The sequence below is a fragment of the Barbus barbus genome (genome assembly GCF_936440315.1).
Source record: "Barbus barbus genome assembly, chromosome: 3".
In the NCBI taxonomy this organism is placed as follows: Eukaryota; Metazoa; Chordata; class Actinopteri; order Cypriniformes; family Cyprinidae; genus Barbus; species Barbus barbus.
In genome coordinates, this window is record NC_136731.1 from 38,897,636 (window position 1) to 38,920,928 (window position 23,293).

Here is a 23,293-nt window from a genome sequence, read left to right on the forward strand (position 1 = left end):
AAAAACTTTGATGGCACTGATGGTGTTTGGTGATGGCATTTCCTGAGATCGCTCATCTCCTCTCCTCTCCTTGTAGGAGTGATCCTGTTTGGTTATAATTTGACTTTGAATGAATGTTTTTATTTTTCGTTAACTTTTTGATTAACCAATTTTTGACTTCTATTTTACTTTATTTTTTTATTTTCAGTATCGGTTAGTTGATTGATTTTTCTTCGTTCATGTTTTGCTTTTTAGTTAGACCTAGCGAGGGAAGCAGTGGCCTGTAAAACTCACCTACTTTATTTTCTCCGGGAGCTAGGCAAGATCTCTCTGGTTAGGTGTAGTCAAGGTTTTCTGTTTTCCCTAGCTGCCCTACCTGTTTATTGTTAGTATTTGTGTTAATCTTTTGTTCATTATAGTACATTTCTGGATTTGTCTTGTTGTTTATTTGTTTTGCATTTGGATTAAATCTCATGGCATATATAGATGTCAAATCTTCATTCAGTCACCTGTGATTTTCTTATATGTTCGGTTTTTGCCTCTCTGATTAGATTTAACGAGCTGAAGTTGGTTTTGGGTCTTAGCATGCTGTCAGATAAATGCATGAAAGTGAAGAGTAGAGTGTGGAAGTATTAAGTTATTTTTTGCCACTTAGGCCTTAAATACACACACTTGTATTTGCTTTGCAAGTATCTTTGATCAGATCTTACCGACCCCAAACTTTTGAATGGTAGTGTGTGAGAATCCACTATTTTTAAAGGGAAAATGTAGTCATCATTTTCTCACCTGCAAACCTTTTTAAATCTGTGAAACACAAAAGAAGATATTTTAAAAGGGTAAGTTAATGGAGTCCACTGTTGTTTTGGACCCCACTACATTTTATGGTTTGACAAAAACAGTAGAAAAACATTGCTAAAAAGATCTCCTTTTGTGTTTTTGTATGAAGGTGTTGTACCAATATGAGGGTGAGAGAACAACTGAGAATCATTTTAGTGTAAAATATCCCTTGAAGTTGTTATCAGATGCTTTTACACACACACACAAGACATTTAAAATTGAGTGCTTTTCAGATGATGCACGCTTTGGCAGACATATTGGCGACTTCTTTATGCATGTATCTAGGAAAGCAGAGATCAGTCTTTAAAAGTCAACCTCTTTTTGTGATATCTCTTATGGGGACTGCTATGTTATGTTGAGCAAAAAATGTATTCATTGTTCTCCAAATTCTCTCCTGAAGGATTACTTCATCTGTAAAGCAATAAGCACATCAGTCCTTGCAATTTCTGATTGATTTGCCGTCTGAGCGGTTTCTGCTGGGTTAAATAATGCTAGCTGGCTTGTGTCATGAGCCTTGTGGATTTGTAGGCACTGGATTCCAGAACTGTCTTTCCTCCCCCTGCTTGGACAGTCTGGTCCTCTGGTCTCAGTGGTCCGCAGGGTTGCAGTGACCAGTGGGGGTTTGCCTCACAGGCCCGTCCTGTGACGACCGCAGGAATTCAGCAACAGATTTTTGCACCAGGAGGACGCAGTGAGTGGCTAGAGAAAGGAAAGGTGCTGGGCCGGCGATGAAAGAGCACATGATGCCTATATGCTCGCACACGCCCTAACCTGAGTGTTACGTGTTCAACATATGCTTCATGGAAACATTTGGCCAGGCTATTAATATGTGGTTTTTTTTGTTTTTTCCCCACAAACATGACATGTTAGCTCAAACATGGGCATAAACAGCTTTATGTGAGTTGTTGTGCTATACACAAGGAACCGTTTGACTGAGCCAAAGCTAATCACTTAATTAAAGGAATTATGTCAGGTTGGCAATCATCATGATAGTAGAGACCATGAACATCTGCCTCACTCATCACAGAGTGAAATATTCATAACAGTTGGAAACAGTTGCTGGTTGGATGCTGTTAGCATTAGTGCCAGGCAGAGCTGTGTAATGCGATCCTCATGTGCAAGGCTAATGATTACGGATGAGACTTTTTTTTTTTTAGTATGTGATTAGGTTAAGGGTCAATCCGTGTGTTGGTAGCTTTGTGATGTGAAGTTATTTATTTAATGCTTATTTTACTATTAATCTCCACTGAGGCACTCAAGTCTAATCTGGCAGCACCAGATAAATGTAAGAATCTAGAAAATTGAAAGATTAAAAGATGTTAAAGGTGTCCAATCCTATGAGTAGTATGATGAGCGACTGCAGTTTCTTAATATTACAAATTCAATGCTACATATTAAGGCAGTTTTAATAGTATAAAGAAGAATCAGTTATTTTTATTTTCCATATTATGCAACTATGCAGTTAACAAATGCGTGTAGATCATTCAGTTAACATAATTAAATATTCTGCATGTCTTGGATGTGTGTGTGTGTGTGTGTGTGTGTGTGTTTGTTTGACAAATTAAAAATGTATAACAGTTTACACAAAATTATTAAGCAGTGTGACTGTTTTATTTTATTTTTTTTATTTTAATTGAATTAATTAAATGTGCTTTTTTAATAAAATTGCTTTTAATTACTTTTAATTGTATAGATTTTTATTTTATTATTTACTTTTATAGCTAATTATATTAAATTATAACATTAAACTTACACAGTCATACACAGTTTTAGAGGGCAGTCAGAGTTATTTTTGTTCCTTATAGAGTTCCTAAGAGTCCTCAATATATATTTTTTTTCTGTCCCTGTAATGCCCCAAAAAGCTTTTAGGAGTTATTCCATGTTGGGATTTAGATGTCAGATATCTGCAGGACATCAGTCTCAATCTTCCTAATGTGTGTCTGTCCCTTTGTGATCTTTCAGAAGAAGAGCAAGCTGCATTACCACATTGCAGTCATCATAAACTACCTGGGACACTGTATCTCTCTGGGAGCCCTGCTGGTCGCCTTCATCCTCTTCATGAGACTCAGGTGGGTGAGTGCCTCTGCTGTGAGGGCTTTTCAACAGAATTGAACATCTGCATTAGTTACACAGGTGGACTCGCATGAGAGAGATTCATGTATGAACCACTGCTACTGCCTTGTGAAGTGCATGGATGAATAAGTAACTAAGGATTCTCAGGACTGTAAAACATTTACGGGGAGATTTATTGCTCAGAGATGGCTCTTTTATTGCTCAGGAGACCTAATGGTGAAAAGTGTGTCATTTTTGTGCCACCAACTAAATGGAATTGCAAAAATAATGACTTGATGTTTCAAACTGACTTTCCAAACACTCCTCCACTGCCATTTTCTATAATATATAATGGTTGCTCAGACGTACACTGCCTTCCAAAAGTTTGGAAACGCCCTAGAAAAGTGGGGTTTTGGACAATATTGGCATGAATCCTTTTTAATTTGTGATAATTTTGCACTGATAAGGGACAACACAAACTTATTTTATTACATAAACATATCATACGAAAACATATTTTATTACATAAACAGTTTATACTTTGAATTTTTTTTTATTTTCGATTCATATCGATAAAATGGTGGATAAAATATGTGGAAATTATTTTTTTATTATTATTTTTATTTATTTTTATCAGCATAAATTGCATTTAAATGCTCTATTTCTCTAGTTTCTAATACTGCACATGAATAATCTGCAGATGATTTACAATAAAATTTAAATAAATATGAATCCTCTCTGCATACACATAAGTTTACAATTTGTGCCATTTCACACATGGAGGCCCAGAACTTTGCACAAACTGATTAAACTTCACATTAAAATTCAGTTGAAACCCACCTGAAGTTTGCCTTGTTGTTTTTTGGTAACTGATCGCAGGTTACCCACAAAGCTTGTAACCGTTTTCAATTAACATTCATTAAGTGTGAATGACACACAACAAAACAGGACTTACCAGCAATGGCAAGCGGGTCGGAGTAAAACTCCTCCAGCTGTGAGGTGGAGCAATCCAGAGCTGCCTTCAGCTTCTTCAGCTTAGAGGCCCCTGCAGCTATTCTGAAAAGACCCTGGACAACGATGAATTTAAAAATGGATTTAAGGTGAAAGCCAAGACCCAAATTCATCCTTTTTAAATGTTTTGTTGGATAGCTGCAGCAGCAGTTTTAGAGATGTGTCGATACAATGTGGACACTGTTAAAGGTTGAACAATACTTGTATTGTGGTTCGATAACTGAAAACATTTGCTGATCTGTAGCTGCTATTACAGCTCTGCATAATCTGGGCATCCGAGCTGGCAGTTTATGCAAACGTTCACTTGATATCTTACTCCAAACCTCCTGAAGGATTGCCCAAAGATGATTCACACTGGTTGGACACTTCTTACAGATATCACGGTCCATTTCCTCCCATTGTAGCTCAATTGGGTTGAGGTCGGGTGATTGGGGAGGCTATTCCATGACAGACATGATGCCAGTTGACTGTTTCCTCTCCAAATAGCATTTGCACCTCTTGGAAATGTGCTTGGGGTCATTGATAAGAATTTATGCTGATATCGTCCAAAACCACACTTTGCCAGGGGTGTTTCCAAACTTTTGGAGGGCAGTGTGTGTGTATGTGTGTGTGTGTGTGTGTGTATATATATATATATTTATATATATATATGTATATGTATATGTGTGTGTGTGTGTGTGGCCACCCCACTCACGACTGCTGTTTTTTGTCATGACAATAATTGTATTTATTTAAACACAGAAAGTCTTTACCACCACATTAAACAGGAGACTTTTCAGGGTTTATGTGAAGATTGTTTTAAGTTCACTTAAATTAGTAGTTGTTATTTTTTAAAGTCTAATAAATGTTAGAAATTGATAGCCCTCAATTATACTGTAATGTTGAATGGCTATAGTAAATGGTTAAATATTAGGAAACAAATATAAAAAATATATAAATAAATATAAAAAAATGCATGTATCGGATACATTTTGGCATTTGTATCATTTCTAACATATCTGCATCAGTAAAAACACTATTTATTTTAGGCCAATGTAATCGTTAGTAGATGTACTATACTTATATTATTTAGAATCTGACCAATAATTTGTGACCAATATTTTATATGTAGATTGATTTCTCCTCTCTAAACTATCTCTCAAGCACGTTCTCTCAGCACCACTGCTGCTACATGAATACGGCATATCACAACACAACAGAGACCAAGGCTTTAGAAGCCAGAAGACACTGAAGTTAATTCATGATTTGCTGTCTGTCAGAACCAAAGAAATAAAAGCAAACTATATGTATCATATTGAATTACAGCATTGTATTTTTTACCATTGCATCGTATTGCATTGAATTGCATTGTGTTGAACCTAATTGAAATTGGATCGCACTGCGTAATAGGGGTGGATTGTATCACATCGCATCGGTTGCTGCTTCATATGTATATTTAATGTATCGTATCATTGACTGTGCACCGAGATGCATATCGCATCGGCCTCAGTTAAGGAAATGCACATCCCTATATACACACACACACACACACCAATGGGAGCTTCAGTTTTGTATCTTCTGTATAGATCACTTTTGCATGTGCAAAAAATAATCCCAAATATCCATACATCCCTACAAATGATCCCTTTTCTGGACAGCTCTCCTAACATGTCCAGTGTCTTTTGCTTGGATCAGCTTTAAATCAGTTTAACTGAGAGGGACACAGGCTCAGCCCCCAACACAAATATAGGCTGTCTTCTTGTCACATCCCATCAGTACATCAATTGATTTTCCAGCTGCTGACAGAAACTATACATCGAGTGGCCAGCTGAATGGCAGAGAACGGAGAATTGTATATGCTCGCTGATCACAGGCGACAAGCCCTTCGACGAGGGTTCTGAGGTCCAAGGACAACCTGTCCAGGTTATCTCTCTCTCTTGTCAGGGCACCTTAGAAATCGATACGTCATGGGTCAGTGGAGTGCTCCCAGCAATGAGATTTTAGACTGATGGTCTAGAAATTAAGACATCTTAGCAGCACATCAAGGGCATGTACACTTCTCTTCATGATTATTCCAGTCCCAAAGTGCCATGATTTAGGGACGAGAACTGAAGGTCTTCAGTGAGCTGGCACTCATTATAATATGCTCAATCAAACTGAGAGACTTGTTTCTAAGGGATCATGTCCAAGCCTTAATTAGCCTGGATCAACGTGTCATACTAGATGTGAGGAGGAGAATAGTTACGTATTTCAGCATTCCCACACACTCTTTGGTGTTATGGCCACAGATTGAGGCGAGAGAGCAGATGAAATATCCACGCTGTTTAGGATTATTTAGACTAGATTATCCCCGATTTAATCTGCCATGATTAATCCGGGGAAGATATTCTGGCATCTTTCCCTGGATTTCCAATCAAAATCATGCTAGGAGTCAGCTGACAGATTTTTTGGATACTGCTTTTCACAACAATGTGCCCTGCTGATAACCCTCTGTCTGTCTAGCTAATGTTCTCAAATCAGTGCGTCATGGATATATTGAGGCTGGGTGTGAGTACAGAGATTGTAAAGTTGTAGCTGGGCTCAAGCGGGTCCTCTAGCAGGGAGAAAGTGTAATGAAATACACGGAGAACAGATGTTCAGGGGTAAACACAGAGTGTTCTTGCACTCAGACCCTCCAGCCATTTTGTGTCTGCCCACAAGGACAGAAGGACAGGAGTATTAAATTGGCTTATTAATGTTTCAGCAGACTGCATTTGCACAGCAAGAGATGCAGGATTGGAAGGGTTTCTGAGACACCATGAATATACATATATTTAATAGCTAGATAGAGAGATAGAAATTAAATAATAAAGAAAAAACATAAATTGCAGAAAACACAAATTAATAAATGATTTTAACAATATTTTGAAAACACTTTACAATAAGGTTTCATTAGTTAACATTATTCAACTACTTTATTTAACATGAACTAAGAATGAACAATACTTCTACAGTATTTATTAATCTTAGTTAGATATTTGCGCTAAGTGAAAACAGCAGTATTTTCTTAGTGATATGCTATTTACACAACCCAGGCTCAGTTGAAATACGTGCCTCTAAATATATTTCTGCAGCACCATTATTACGTACCTTACTGTACCTTTCGCGGCAGTTTCAATACGTGACCCTGGCACGTTTTTTAACATTGATATAGGCACGTATTGCTGTTTTTATTGCGTTGCTTCAGGTACATATTGCGATGGTTCATAAATAAAATATCCCAAGAGGGTTGCTAAAAGTCAATGCTCTATCGTGTTGGAAATATCCCCTACACCAGGTGTATCAAACTCTGGACGCAGCCCTGCTGAGTGTAGTTCCAACCCTGCTCCAACACACAAATCATGTAGCTTTCAATTGAGCCTGAAGGACTTGATTAGCTGGATCAGGTGTGTTTAATTAGGGTTGGAGCTAAACTCTGTGGGGCTGTGGCCCTCCAGGAATTGAGTTTGACACCCTTGCCCTACACCAAACCCAACCCTTAACCTATCTGATAGTGTTAAATGCAAAAGTGATATAAAAATGCGTCAGCTGTGTTATTTTAACTTCCTTATGCAGATCTGAGCTGTTTTGTTGAACCATAATTTCACTGGTTTCGTACCGAAGCTCTTCATCACTGAAGTGCAACGCCATATCGTGTGAGCTACCAAGCAAACCAATTGAGTTAGAAAACTGGATGAAGCTGGATATGTGACTCTAACCTTCAAATGCATCAGTTTTCAAATCTCACAGCATGTTAAAATTTAGAATTCACAACATAATGTTCCTCAAGTAATTATGCGAAAATTAGGCTTTATTAATTGAAACTATGGACCTGAAAATCATACTTTGTGTGAAAAGGAATAAATGTTGTGGGAGTTTTACTGCCTCTAGTGTTTATTTCAACTGGAAACTGCAGCGATTCATTTGTTGTTGTTGTTGTTTTTTAGTTTTGCAGAACTGTAGGTAGAGGCACATATTTCCAATGAGCCTATTGTATTTACATTAAGTGCCGGATTCAAACCCAGGTTGATCGCATCAAAAATGACTTAGGCACGTGCTTTAACATCTACGCCACTGGACCTGTTAATAAACTATTGTCTTCTGTAATAATCACACGTTGCTAGGTGGAGTTAGTGTAAATAGCCTCTGCCAACAAGACGGGCTATTTGCACTTAGTGTAAATAGACACTCCGATGTTTTATTTGTGAACTGATGTTCAGCTGTTCTTTTTAATAGTCACCGCGGGTGTCGCTGCTGGACAGAGTTACTTTATAAAAGCGAGTGACTTTTATACTTTTAATGTCATATTTAGTAATATTTGCGTTGTTAATATTGCCTCCCTATTATATTGTTAATACTGTATGTGTGTGTATGTGTATGTATATACACTCACCTAAAGGATTATTAGGAACACCTGTTCAATTTCTCATTAATGCAATTATCTAATCAACCAATCACATGGCAGTTGCTTCAATGCATTTAGGGGTGTGGTCCTGGTCAAGACAATCTCCTGAAATCCAAACTGAATGTCAGAATGGGAAAGAAAGGTGATTTAAGCAATTTTGAGCGTGGCATGGTTGTTGGTGCCAGACGGGCCGGTCTGTGTATTTCACAATCTGCTCAGTTACTGGGATTTTCACGCACAACCATTTCTACGGTTTACAAAGAATGGTGTGAAAAGGGAAAAGCATCCAGTATGCGGCAGTCCTGTGGGCGAAAATGCCTTGTTGATGCTAGAGGTCAGAGGAGAATGGGCCGACTGATTCAAGCTGATAGAAGAGCAACTTTGACTGAAATAACCACTCGTTACAACCGAGGTATGCAGCAAAGCATTTGTGAAGCCACAACACGCACAACCTTGCGGCGGATGGGCTACAACAGCAGAAGACCCCACCGGGTACCACTCATCTCCACTACAAATAGGAAAAAGAGGCTACAATTTGCACGAGCTCACCAAAATTGGACGGTTGAAGACTGGAAAAATGTTGCCTGGTCTGATGAGTCTCGATTTCTGTTGAGACATTCAGATGGTAGAGTCAGAATTTGGCGTAAACAGAATGAGAACATGGATCCATCATGCCTTGTTACCACTGTGCAGGCTGGTGGTGGTGGTGTAATGGTGTGGGGGATGTTTTCTTGGCACACTTTAGGCCCCTTAGTGCCAATTGGGCATCGTTTAAATGCCACGGCCTACCTGAGCATTGTTTCTGACCATGTCCATCCCTTTATGACCACCATGTACCCATCCTCTGATGGCTACTTCCAGCAGGATAATGCACCATGTCACAAAGCTCGAATCATTTCAAATTGGTTTCTTGAACATGACAATGAGTTCACTGTACTAAAATGGCCCCCACAGTCACCAGATCTCAACCCAATAGAGCATCTTTGGGATGTGGTGGAACGGGAGCTTCGTGCCCTGGATGTGCATCCTACAAATCTCCATCAACTGCAAGATGCTATCCTATCAATATGGGCCAACATTTCTAAAGAATGCTTTCAGCACCTTGTTGAATCAATGCCATGGCGAAAGGGGGTCAAACACAGTATTAGTATGGTGTTCCTAATAATCCTTTAGGTGAGTGTATGTATGCACACACACACACACACACACACACACACACACACATACATACACATCGATATCTAAATAGCAATAGCAATTAGATGTGTTAAATGTTAATAATATTGCGATTGCAATATTTGCCAAATAATCAAAATATTATTTATTGACTTATACAGGATCCAGTCCAGCAATCAAAATGAAAAATTCACTGTATCTTATCCCATTGAATTTAGTAAATCCAGTTTTGATGTTTTAACCTTGCAGCATTGTTTAAGAGCAGAAAAAAAGACCCGTGAGCTGGATATTAGATACAATCATCTTATATAAATGCTTATAGGCCAATACCTATAGTAGCAAGAGTGAATTGACTATACGGTCACTAAGATTACAGAACACTGTAACCTCACGTAATTTCAGGAATGGCCTTGTTTTCCATATCAGTGCTCACCTACATGAAAGTTTAACCCGGCTCCTCCGTCATTCACAGAATGAGCAGTGCTAGGTAAAACGCAGGAGGCTTCACCGTAAGAAAGGAGAGCAAAGCTGCTGTGGGCGGCACCATTGAAGGGCTCAGCCACAACAGCTTAGGTCAACATAACAGTGACAAGCCACTGTTGGCAGCTAGCTTTTTTTTCATCCTGTTTTTTGACAAAAGGCTAGACTAGGAGAACCTTCCTGTCCTGTGTGACACAAAAACCTTCTTACATGTGTGCCCTCAGGGCAGAGACAGGAGGGAATACAGAGAAGCAGAATGACAGTATTTCTCTGCATATAATGCCTAGAAATAAAGCATAATAAATGCAAGTTGAAATCAAGGCCCTTTATCCCAGAAGGAAAGAGTTTAAAAAACAATTTTCTTGGGAAAGCAGTGTGTGTATTTATCTTTGAAGACTCCATTGTGTTTTTTTCATTATATGTGCATAACTAAATTGAATAATGCTTCATTATTTCAAACAATCAGAGCTTTTACTTAAAACACAAACAAACAAATCCATGAAAGCAGCAATTGTGCGTTTTGCATGAATCTAACTAGAATAGCATGTGTCCTACTAAATTTAGCTAAACTATTGTCCATCAGATGTCCTCTGGCAAAAACAAATGTATTAATAAAAATTACAAACAGCGCTTTGTTAAAACGGCCACATTAGTTGTATAAGTTTTTAACAGTTTTCTGCTGTTGATGTTTATGTAGATGAAGCTTTTTTGGACAGATCTGGCCTTCCCTGAGGAGGTCATGTAACTTTGTGTTTCACAGATGGGTTTGGTGATTTTAATCCTGTCAGAATCGAACGAGATGGTGTTTTCCGTCAAACATCCTCGGTTAAAATCACGGAGCAATTATGGTCATCTGAGAGCAGTAATCCTGTCTGAACTGGAATGACAGCAATTGTGGTTTATTATTGTTACACAAAGCGTCTCCTCATTTGTTTTTGAGCAAAATGTGTTGATTTTTTTGCCAACACATAAAGTATATTGTTGCTATATGTATTTGTTTTTAGTTTAGTTTTTTTTAATGTGTCCATATAGTTTTTTTGCACAATAAAAAAAGAAAAAAGATTAGTAAATCATGGCAACTTATATTTTTAACATCAAAATAAGTTGAGCAATTTCAACTTTTTTTCTTTTTAAAGTTAATCTTTTTAAAGATTCAACTCTATTTTTAAAGTTGGTTTAATGTAATTTATGTTAAAAATTACTTGTATAACTGAATTTAAGTTTTTAAGCAAAGTGTTTTTTTATGATTTTAGTTTTTGTTAACAGTAGTAACCCTGTTACCGATCCCAAACTTTTGAACGGTAGAGTATGTATATATATATACATAAACTACTTCCATTTGAGTAGTGCTTTAGAGATGTGATAACCATCTAGCTCTGAAATGTGCCTTCTCTTTATGTAGTCAGTCTCGAAACAGTCAGAAATAAACTTGTTCTTCCTTTAAGCAGCACTAGATGAGGAGGACCTCTGCTCTTCTATTTCCGGCCATGCTTACGCAATGAGGGTCAGCAGGGTGATAGAGTCAGCAGACCTCGGAGCACATGGCCGCTGTATGAGGCAATGGCACTTCGCCAGCACCCCCACTATACTGTGCGAGTGGACAGACAGGTCGCTCTTACTGGGCCCCAGCACGGGACGTTACCAGTACATCTGCACACCATTTGTGCTCAAGGACGCTCTAGGAGGCTCGTTTCCCTGGTGCCGCAGGCCCTGCGCAAAGCAGCCGCGGCTTGTTAGCGCTGACCTCCTGCAGAGAGAGCGGCCTGCTTTAGCCCCCTGCAGTTTATGATTTCTGTTACCGTGTTTATGGCCTAAAATTGCATCACTCAGTGCTTTTGCCTGTGACCCCTCTCAACATTAGCTGCAGAGGATTGTGATTGTGAGGCCCGACTCTGAGCGTGCGATTATTATTGAAAGGACACATCTTAAGCGGAAAACCAGAAGACTGCGAGACCCATGCAGAGACTCAGAAGAGACCTGTGAAAGGAAGAGTTGCTTGAAAAGCATACAGATTATATGAGTGGAGATTCAAGTATTTCAAGTGTTCACGGTTTATTTTTGCACTTGAGCACTCATTTGAGGAGGAGGAGAATGTAATTTGCAAATTTACAATTAGGGTGGCAATTACTAAAACAACAGAAAGGAGGACACTTTGCAGGATTCAGTGAAGCCAGGATAAAAACTGAAAAATAATATTAAACCTACAAGCAATGGCAGAAAATACTCATCCAATAAAAAAATTGTTCACCCCAAAATTTAAATTCTAACTTCATTAATGTTCACGTTGTTCCAAATCTATATGAGTTTCTTTCTTCCACAGAGCACCGAAGAAGATATTTTGAAGAATGTGGGTAACCTAACAGTTGCTGGTAGCCATTCACGTCCATAGTAAAGGGGGTGGTGATGGCGCAGTGGATAAGACACATGCCTTTGGTGTGAGAGACCCGGGTTCGAAACCACTGTGAGACACCAATGTGTCCCTGAGCAAGACACTTAACCCCTAGTTGCTCCAGAGGCGTGCGACCTCTGACATATATAGCAATTGTAAGTCGCTTTGGATAAAAGCGTCAGCTAAATCAATAAATGTAAATGTAGTAAGGAGAAAAATACTATGGAAGCCAGTGGCTACCAGCAACTGTAGGATACCCACATCCTTCATAATATCTACTTTTGTGTTCAACAGAATAAAGAAATTCTTCTCTGAGAGTAATGAGTATATTAAAATATTAAAATACTTTTTTTTTTTAATTTTTTGGGTGAATTTAAGGGACAATATTTGGCCTTGTGTGTGTATGTATGTATATATTTATGTATTTATTCAGTGCAACTTTTCTAACCTTGTGTACATGCATACATTTACAATGCAGTCATTGTCTAAATGAATGAATCATTGATTCTTTCAAACAACAGGTCAAGTCATTCAAAACAGCTGAATCATTCAGAAACACCACTGTGTTGAACAGAGACATAATGATTCTGCCGCCACTGTTTTGAACCATTTCTGTTGGTGGACTAGAAACAAAAACAGTCGATAATAAACAATAAACAATTGAGATCATGAGCTCACTACTCAATATGCAGATGCCTGGCTTTTGTTTTGCTGTAGCAGTTTGCAGCATGCTTCAGAAACCCTCCACCTTCCCCAGCTCCACCTGTATAGATCTTAGGTGATTCATGTATGCTATATGTGGGTTATTTAATGTATGTTATATGTGCAGTAGCAGTATTTCTTACATGCTCATAGCTATATGTTGTGCATGTATTGGCAGTAGCAATTCCCGGTACTTGCTCTGCCACAGCAGCAGCAGCGTAGCAGATCTATTCCGCCAAGACCAAATACATTAAAATTGCCATTTACATTACCATAACAATCCCTCCGAGAGTTGTCATGACAGAAATATATATATATACAGTATATATAGGACAAATGTGCATCTGACTCAAGCAAGCATGTGTGCTGGTAGGTGGACATGGTAACTGTCCGACTTAAAACTGGACAGATGGTCACCCTATTTACAATACTGTAATAAAAATCTGTTTGTTAGATAGCAAAGCCCATTTTGTGATGGAATGCAGCAAATTATGCTTAAAATGGTATTTTAAATGCAATGGTATATAAAGTGTGTTCGCTGGTAGAGATTTTGCTGTACCATTTACACCTTATTATGTGACTGCTTTATGTATAGACAAGAGCTACAGAGAAACATGGAGAAATGCAAAAAGTGCAGAACATGAATATGTAGTGCTAAAACTACAAAAATAATACAATAAATAAATGAACAAACGAGGATGTGAGAATGATAAATAAATGTGTATAGTGCACAAAATAAATAAACAATATCCTTTATTTACATAAGAATACATACTTACATGTATATTATGCCTTAAATGTCCATCTTGTCTAAACTTTGTCAAGAAGCTGTTTATTAACTGTTTTTCTTTGTGGAAGCTTTGCTTTTAATGAATTAATCAAATATTTCAGCTCAAATCAATATTTTGTGTCTGAATTTATTCTGTGATAACAACTGGCTGGATAGTTAAGGTAACTCAAAACATTAAATTGCACTGAAGTTAACTTTTAGTAGACTAAATTGCATTTTTAATATAACTATTTAACTGGTTTAATTTGACTGATTTATCTGTCGATTCATTATTCTTTAAGTTACAGCTGCACAATAAACAAGGACAAAAATACAAACGAGGATTTTGTTTTAGAATACAGTTTATTTTAATTCAATTTACAAAATCAATTTAACAAATTTCAGGTAACTTTCGGTATGTTCAGATTTTGTCTAATAAAACAAAGAGAAAATGTATGTGTTTAATGTATTGCTCATTAATCAAGATGCAAGGCATAAGTCAGTCCAAAAACAAGAATGGCCTGAGGGAGGTTCTCTAATCCGTCCTTCATAAGATTACCCTCTGAGACGATTCCTTACAGGGGCTAGATGGAGGAGAAAGACAGGGGATGTTGTGCAACTTCTTCGCTTTCACGGATTCCAACTGGAACGTTTTGGTGTGACTCCTCATCATCAGAAGCCTGGACATGAAGGAAATTAATAAAACAAATTTTTTGACCCCTTTAGTTTACATTTATAACAGAAAGCAAAATCAACAATACTTACAAAGCATGCTTTGAAGAACTTCATGAAGTTCTTCAAAGAAGGGTGATCAGGTATTACAGGAATCCCTCTTATTGCCACACTTCATGTCAGTGAGGTCAGAGGTCTGAGGTGGCAGAGACAACATTGTATCAATGAAAATTGAAAATCACATTTCCATCAATTAATGCTTTTTTCTGTATTACAGGAAAAGTTAACTTTAAATAAAAATTTGCTGTTAATTTACTCACCCTCAGGCCATTTAAAATGTAGGTGACTGAACCCATGGTCCTTGGTGATTCATAAAATTGAAGTGAAGGGGTTCCATCACGTTGAGAGTAAAAAAAAAAAAAGCAGATACAGAAAACACAAAATTAATACCCCTGGCTCTTGACGATATACTCATATCTTATGAAGCAAAGCAATGAGCACATTGTCTGTACACTGATATCATTACCTGTAATCCATAGCCTTAACATAAATAAAATGTTTAGTCTAGTATGTTTTAACAAGTATCCCCTTTTGCCACAAGCAAATTGACAGCACTTACATTTCCAGATCATCTTTTTTTTTTTTTTTTTTTTTTTTTTTGCTCAGCACTGCACTTCTTGGAATCTGTAGAGTGACAACAATGCACATTAGACTTTTTTTAACAAGCTTAAAAAGCAAAGTGTCATTAAGATGTGACCTGTTGAGTTATCCATAAACTGCTTCTAAAAATTGCAGTAAAGTTATCCGGCATTACATGGTAGAAAAGACTTGGTATTAAATGACATGCATTCAGTAGCTAACTAACTAACACTATGTTGACAAGATATTGCATTTCTTGGGCTAATTTCCGGCACATGCACAAAGTTTTTCAATATAAGCTTGTTTGTGTAAAACATTACTTGCAAAAGTAAAGTAAAAAAAAAAAAAAAACTGAGCCGTAAAAGACCGTGGCAAAAGGTTTGCAATCGACATTCATGCAGTCTTAAATTATATATTTTTTAATTACCTAACTGTTATACCTTTCATTTATTAATAGTGGTTTCAGAGCAAAAGTTAAAATAAAGATGGTTTCAACTCACCAGCAAACACTGACAGAAATGCACGCCCTCGAGGAATCAGTTTAAACAGCAGCTCAGACCAATCAGCTTCTTTGTGTCGTGTTCCTCATTTCGTTTCCATTGGCAACAGACTCAAAAAATCTTAGTTGAGTTGATTCAATGTAAAACATTCAATAGACTGAGGAAACTCATGTAAATCGTACACCTAACTCAAAAAATTCAGTACTACATGATAAATTTTAATTTTTATGTTCAGTGTACTTAATTTGGATTAAAACAATTTCAGGGATAACAGTGTATAGCTTTAGTTTCAATTATATATATTTTTATATATCATAACTAGTGCTGTCAAACGATTAATCGCGATTAATCACATCCAAAAACATTTTTTTGTTTACATAATATATGTGTATACTTTGTAAATTTATTATGTATATATAAATATACACACTTCACACACATATATTTGTTACGGTCTCAGGTAGAACAAACTCCACAGAGAGAAAGGAATCCATAAATAAAGTCTTTTAATATTATAATCCACACGAACTGAAGGGAATAACTCAAGGTAGTCTCAATACACGTAACATCAAACAATAATTGGCAAAGAACTGGGGAGAACTCAGGACTTAAGAACACAGGGGCTAATGGGATAATTAATAAACAACAGGTGATGACGATGAACTAAACTAGACAGGCAAAAACTAGGTCAAAACAGAAATTCAACATATAGACATGTGACAGATCGGCCCCTCCTGCGAAGGTGCGTCCTCGCACCGTAAGAAAGTTCAAACTGAGGAGGGAGGGCGGGGGCTCTGGAGGAGGGAGTGGAGCAGGAGAGAGGGCAAACCAAACATAGAACAAAATAAGAGTTCATGGGAGATTGGAAGGTGGGAGGAACCAATGGGAAGCCAGGAGCAGGAGGAGCCAGGTTTTGAGCCAGAGACCAACCAGGACGAGACCCCAGGGCGGAGTCGAAGGCAGGAGGAGCCAAGGTGGGAATGATGCCTTGACAGTCGTGGACACCCTGGGGAAGACCGACGGAGATGCAGCCCTCGCAGATGGAGACCCAGATGGAGCTGAAGAGCCGATGAGTCCACGCTCAGCCGATGGTCCTGGAGACCGAGGAGGAGCCGCGGCGACGAGCGTCCGATAAGGAACCGGAAATCCAGAAGTCAGAGCCTGAGCCGGTGGGACCGAGGACAAAGGCGGAGTCTGAGGGAAGGAGGAGCTCAGAGAAGCTCGGAGAAGCCGTAAGGAGCAGGCAGGTCCACAACTGACCAAGGCGAAGCTGGATGGACGAGGGAGCCCGGAGAAGCCGTATGACAGATGGTTTCCGGTGGAGCTGAGGAGCCAAGGTGGAGCCGAAGTGTCGACGGACCGAGGTGGAGCAAGGGACGTAAAGGTCTGAGGCGGAGACAGGGGATCCTCTGTGTAGGATTGAGCAGATGGTCCGAAGACACTCGGCATATCCAGCTGACAATTAGGAGGTGCAGAGGGGCTGAAGGACATCAGCGATGGTGGAGCTGAAGGACTGGTTGAGTGAGGAGGCGGGAGAGGGAGGCTGGGCGGGAATTCAGGACACACAGGAAACACAGAAGATTCAGGGCTGGATGGGACCAGCGGAGACACAGGAGTATTTAGGGTTCCCCTCTCCAAAAAAGTCGATCAGGTCCTTTGAAAAAATGTCCTTTAGTTCCTCATAATATCCACCAGAGGCCAGTTCGTACTCACTCATAGCGGTAGGAGTGTGGGCGGGGCAATCCTCCATATCCCCGAACTCCACTAAAACTCCCTCAGTGCTCAGCGGTGTAGCCGGCTCACACACCTGGTCAGACCATTGTGGGGTAGTAGGCTTCGGGGCGATGGTAACTTCCGACCTTGTCCTCGGTCCAAGTTCCTCCATCGCGGCACGCCGAACTCCTCGGTCTGCGGTGGGCTCGTGCGACACCTCCGTCGCATCTTTCGCTGGTGGTGGGCTGGTCTCTGGCAGTTGTGGAGTGGGGCTGGTGGCGAAATCATCCTCCACAGGGCCGATGGTGAACACAGTGTCGTTGTGTACCAGCACCCACTCCACAAAGGCGGTGAAATCCTCTTTAAGACCGCCCGCTGGAACGCGGTCCGGATAGTGAGTGAGGCACGCGAGCTGAATGAAATCCAGGGTGTGAGCTTCCAGTGGGCGATCTCTTCCAGCAGGCAGAGAAGTTTTATGGGGGGGAAGGTCCATGGAAAAAAAAAAAAAAGGGGAAAAACGCCGCTCAAACAGTTTCGGCCAGTTTTTCTGTTACGGTCCCAGGTAGAACAAACTCCACGGAGAGAAGGGAATCCAAAAATAAAGTATTTTAATATTATAATCCACACGAACTGAAGGGAATAACTCAGGGTAGTCTCAATACACGTACTGGCAAACAATAACTGGCAAAGAACTGAGGAGAACTCAGGACTTAAGAACATGGAATAATTAATAAACAACAGGTGATGACGATGAACTAAACTAGACAGGCAAAAACTAGGTCAAAACAGAAATTCAACATATAGACATGTGACAATATTATGTAAACAAAAACTTTTATTTTGGATGTGATTAATCACGATTACTTGTTTGACAGCACTAATCAACTTATTGTGATCTGTTAATACTGTGTCTGTTATATAAAAGTATTGAATATTAACATTTTATGTATTAAACTGCAGTATAGATCATATTGCTGTTCATAAGAGCTATTGCAGTAGAGATTTAATTTCAATCATTATTATGCGGCATGAATAGGATTAGTTCTGTATTAATAGTTTGTTTCATGAGTGCTGCAGCAGGCACACTCCCAGGTTTCCACTGGGGAGAACTTATGGCCACTTGTCACCAGCGCTGCCAGCCTGTCAGCACTGAGGGCACCTCCCTGACCCCCACCCTCAGCTGCCATGGTGATGGTTGGCAACATCAGTACTTTTGCCCTGTGTGCGGATCGAGCAGTTAGAGATTTGCAGACTTCCCGCTTAGAGGTATTATAATGGCCACAATTTTATTCCTTAACAGTCGTGTTGCTTTCAATGGAGCTAATTTTAAAACTGAGTGATTTTTTTTTTTTATGTATGTACCAAAGATTTTAACCTGTTACCCTGCGCCCCTATTTTTGAGCATTTTGTAAAAAACGATATAACCAAATAAAAATGTCTGTAGCTCTTGAACCCTAAGGTCTATATTTAAAAATCTGGTGTTGTTTGAAACTAGACACTTGATCCTTTGTTACTCTAGAGTCATAATAACTCAAAATTAGTATAGCAATAGAGTAAAACAAGGTAAAATATACATGAAATTGACTCGCGATATGTTTTAATGAAGCTCACTAAGGGAAAAATGGATGAGACTTTCATGCCAAAGGCCTGAAAACACCATAAAGATAAAGCTGAACATCTGACCATGTTTTGATTCAAATTTGAGGATGATACTCCCAAAAATGTAGTTTCTGTAAGCTTTTATTTAAAAAAAATCTAGGCGTCCTTTCAAAAAAGCCATTTGGAGACCCCAAATAGACACTTTGTAAACAAATGTCCAAATGAGTCAAAACTACATAATACATATATGTATATCAATTCAGAACTGCTCTGCCCACCAAAACACACAATAAAAAACTATTTCTGAACAGCATTTGTAGTGCTGACTCATTTAGTCATTTGGTTAGTCTACAAATGGCATTTTTGAAAAAAAACGCCTAAATATTTCCTGAAATAAAATATGAAATAATAAATTTTTTATAGGTAAAGACTTACAGAAAGTACATCTTTATGGTATTTCATTTCAAGAAAAGCTTTGGAAAAGTCATTTGGATATTTTATTTCAAGAAAAGTCTAGGAATCCTTTCAAAAATGCTATTTAGAGACTCCATAAGACACTGCATACTACATATGTATATCAATTCAGAACTGCTCTACCAATGAAACCACAAAAAAACACAAAACTATTTCAGAATTTGAACATAACTAAACAGTCTTTATTCTGAACAATTCCAATAATGAAAACAGTGAACCAAAACAGATTTGATCATTTTTGAACTAGTGAAAACACAAAACATGCAAAATACATTGTTTTTACAACATTTGTATTTTTTATTTATTTTATATGGTGAATATTATGAATATTACTATTTTACTAATATAGTAATAGATTACTATTACTAATATTACTAAATAATAAAAAAAAAAAACTATTTACAGTATTTACAGTGGAGGAAGACGCTCTAGCAGCCACTAAAATGGTTTTTTTTCTGACCATCTGGATTCACCAGACCTCTGAAAAGACAGGGAAGAGTGAGAGAAAAAGAGTGAGAAAGTGTGTAAGCAAAACAAATCAAACTTGCAACACTGTTTACATTTTGTACACACACACACACACGCGCGCACGCACACACACACAATAACCGGGACATACCCACAAACAAACACACCCACCCACCCACACGAACAAAACTCATGTAATCCCCTCATATTATCCCTCTCCGTTGTCATTTTTAGAATCTAAAACAGCTAACATGAAACAAAAGCTGCAAATACATGATAAAGACACATAAACATTCAAGAGGAGGGTGGAGACACTTACGTGCTAATGCTATCCACGCTTCCCAGCGATCTCAGCGCGTATTCGGCTACTAAATTAGCCATTTTTCTCCCCACGTCCTCCAAAACACCACCAAACGCCACAGAAACACTTCTCAAGTCGAAGATCCACGATGGAGAGATTCAGATGTGAGCTTTGGACAACATCTGTTCGCTGATAGCCAGTCTGTGTAGCGCCGCGACGCCATTATGTGTACGCTTCATGCGTAACCCGAGAGCGCACGAAAACACACGGACAATACGCCGAGCTATTCTCTAAACAATCTTACGTAAACTATTCAAACTGTCAATCACTTTAAACGTCCTTGTGGTTGGCTAACACTTCCATCCATCAAAACTGTGCTGGCGAGGCATTGGCTGGGTTCAAACACCCCTATTGTGATGTGTCCGGATTGACACCTCGCTGACCCATTCACGGACGCGCTTACTGTCCCGGGTTATAACAGCTCCTGCGATTGAAGGAGAGAGACGAGGGAGGGCTATTCTTACTCGGAAGAGACGATTCTGCTGGAAATAGATGGCGTTTCAAAGCTGGAATACGAATTATAATCGATATTTATTGGAAAATGGACGCTATCGATAACTATAACTCGAATCGCTTATGTAAACAAAGGAGGATCTATCGTGTTTTCCCCTATTTTTTCGTTGTTTTGGATTAAAAAGTGGATGCATTTTGAAGAGTGGACCCTTCTCTTGAAATGTATGCTGGTGTGTCTTGGAATAGTCTGAGCTGACCAGCGCTATTGGCGATCAAACGTGAGTACTGCGGTTCGCTTTGTTCATTTTAAATGGCCGGTCTTTCAGCATTTCTGTTAACCCTTTCCTCTCTGGTGTATTGATTTCAAAAACAAGCTCACATCGTTAATCTTGAGTGTTTTAGCTTTCAAATGATATATAGTTAATGATAATTGATTGAATATTGTTCTAAAACAAAGGTAATAAAAAGTCCGACCACGCCCGACCACGCCCTTCCGGCCCGCCCACGGGCCGATGCGGGTTAACAGGTTAAGACATCTTTAGCTGCTTAAATGAATTCTACAGCCTGCCATTCATGTGTCAAATATGAATCAACATCAGTTTCGTCATGCTATTTTGCTCAGTCAGTTAAACTTAACTTTAACTTTGACAACCAGTAAAAGGAATTGCACTAACTGTGTGAAGGCATTGACATATGTTATTAAAATATCAAAAAATCACTAGAACAATGTTATATATTTTACTGACTTGTGTTGCATTATCCCAAATGTTTCGAAGAATGTTTAAATCCAGAGAAATAGCGATTTTAAATAATGGCTCGTACTTGGTCATTGCGTTGCCTGCCATTGACGTCATTACCCCCTCGATTTCCGGTTTTGTTTTGTAGAAAACATGGAAACACCAAAAACGCTTTATGTGTTTTATTAGACAAGTGACGACCGCACAAAGTAGCATTATAACAGAACTTTCAAATGTGTCTAGTGTGATAAAACAGCGCTGCTTTACCCCACATACGCATGACCGGAAGGAGCAGAAGCAGTGGCATAATAAAAGCTCCGCTGCTTTCAAGCCGTGTGTCACGCTCATTCAGCTGCATTGTTTCGCTTTGACGCCTCAGCCTCACCTTGCTTCATACTACGACGTTAATAAATCTTTAATACATTAGCTCATCCATTAACATAAAATGTGCCCTCTAGCGGTGAAAACTTACATAATGTGCCTTTAAGAGACTGTAAGAAAAGAGGGTAACTAGGCTGCATTTTGTCAAGGTGAAATCTGCGAGCTGTAATGGCAAAAATAGTGCTCTGATTAACTGCTTGGGTGGTAACTGGAGAAGGCTTGTGCCCCTGATCCATACTGTCATGCACAGTATGTAACCCTTCGAGTTAAACAGAGGCAGCAGTGGCCCAGTTTTACACCACTGGCTGTTTATTTTAATAAAGCATAATGATACCCCTATCCCAGCCAATTATGTTATTTCTGAACATCATCAGCTTTAATTTATATACAAACTATTGAAGTAGCTTCCTAATATGAAAAGGAAATACAACTGTACACTCATGTGGATTTACAAAGAATAGCATAGACATTAGTATATATGACCCTGGACCACAAAACCAGTCATAAGGGTCAATTTTTCAAAATTGAGATTTATACAACCTGTGAAAGCTGAATAAATAAACTTTCCACTGATGTATGGTTTGTTATGATAGGACAATATTTGGCCCAGATACAACTATTTGAAAATCTGAGGGTGCAAAAAAATCTAAATATTGAGAAAATCGCCTTTAAAGTTGTCCAAATGAAGTTGTTAGCAATGCATATTACTAATCAAAAATTACGTTTTGATATATTTACAGTAAGAAATTTACAAAATATCTTCATGGAACATGATCTTTACTTTACTATGTCCTAATGATTTTTGGCATAAAAGAAAAATCTATAATTTTGACCCATACAATGCATTTTTGGCTATTGCTACAAATATACCCCAGCAACTTAAGACTGGTTTTGTGGTCCAGGGTGACATATGTAGATTTACCTTTTTAAATTAATCAGTTTTTCATGTTTCAAATAGTTTCTTTCTGGTTCTTTATAATTGTTTGTGAAATTGAATTGCAGTTTCTGAGTGAAAATCGTTTCTTCACCAAATTTTGTTTGCTACTGTGTGTGTGTGTGTGTGAGTGAGTGAGTGAGTGTGTGTGTGTGTGTGTGTGCGTGCGTGCGAGCGAGCGAGTGTGTGTGTGTGCGTGCGTGTGTGCATGTGTGTTTGTGTGCACTTTATTGATTTGTCTAGGAAACTGTCTCTGAATAGGAAGCAGAAGCCATCATCTATTAGCTGAGTTAATTTTTTTCTACGTCTCAAACCTCATCATCTTTGTTTGCTTGTGCTCATCGATCCAGAAGGAACAGAGTCCTTTATCTATTATAACACTGCTTTTCTTAATAGATCAGGGATGGATTTTCCGGTGCTTGCTTTTTAATGATGAATAATTTAGGTCTTTGCTCATGCTTAATGTGTCACATTCAAATATGCTATCACATAGAGTTCATGTCCAGATGATGTGGGCTGGATCGGTATCGCGTATGTGGCCTTTTCCTGTGTGGCTCACAGGGAT

At 38.7% G+C, this 23,293-nt stretch overlaps 1 protein-coding gene across 2 annotated transcripts in view; it reads left to right on the forward strand.

Annotated features, from left to right (window-relative positions):
• crhr1 (corticotropin releasing hormone receptor 1) overlaps positions 1-23,293 on the forward strand; it is a gene marked incomplete at its 5' end in the record, with an annotated part of 127,732 nt that overhangs the window by 70,780 nt on the left and 33,659 nt on the right. For both annotated transcript variants that reach the window (XM_079379718.1, XM_079379719.1), the window contains one exon: positions 2,779-2,885. In XM_079379718.1, the coding sequence (XP_079235844.1) occupies positions 2,779-2,885 (107 nt within the window). The remainder of the gene's footprint in view (positions 1-2,778; positions 2,886-23,293) is intronic.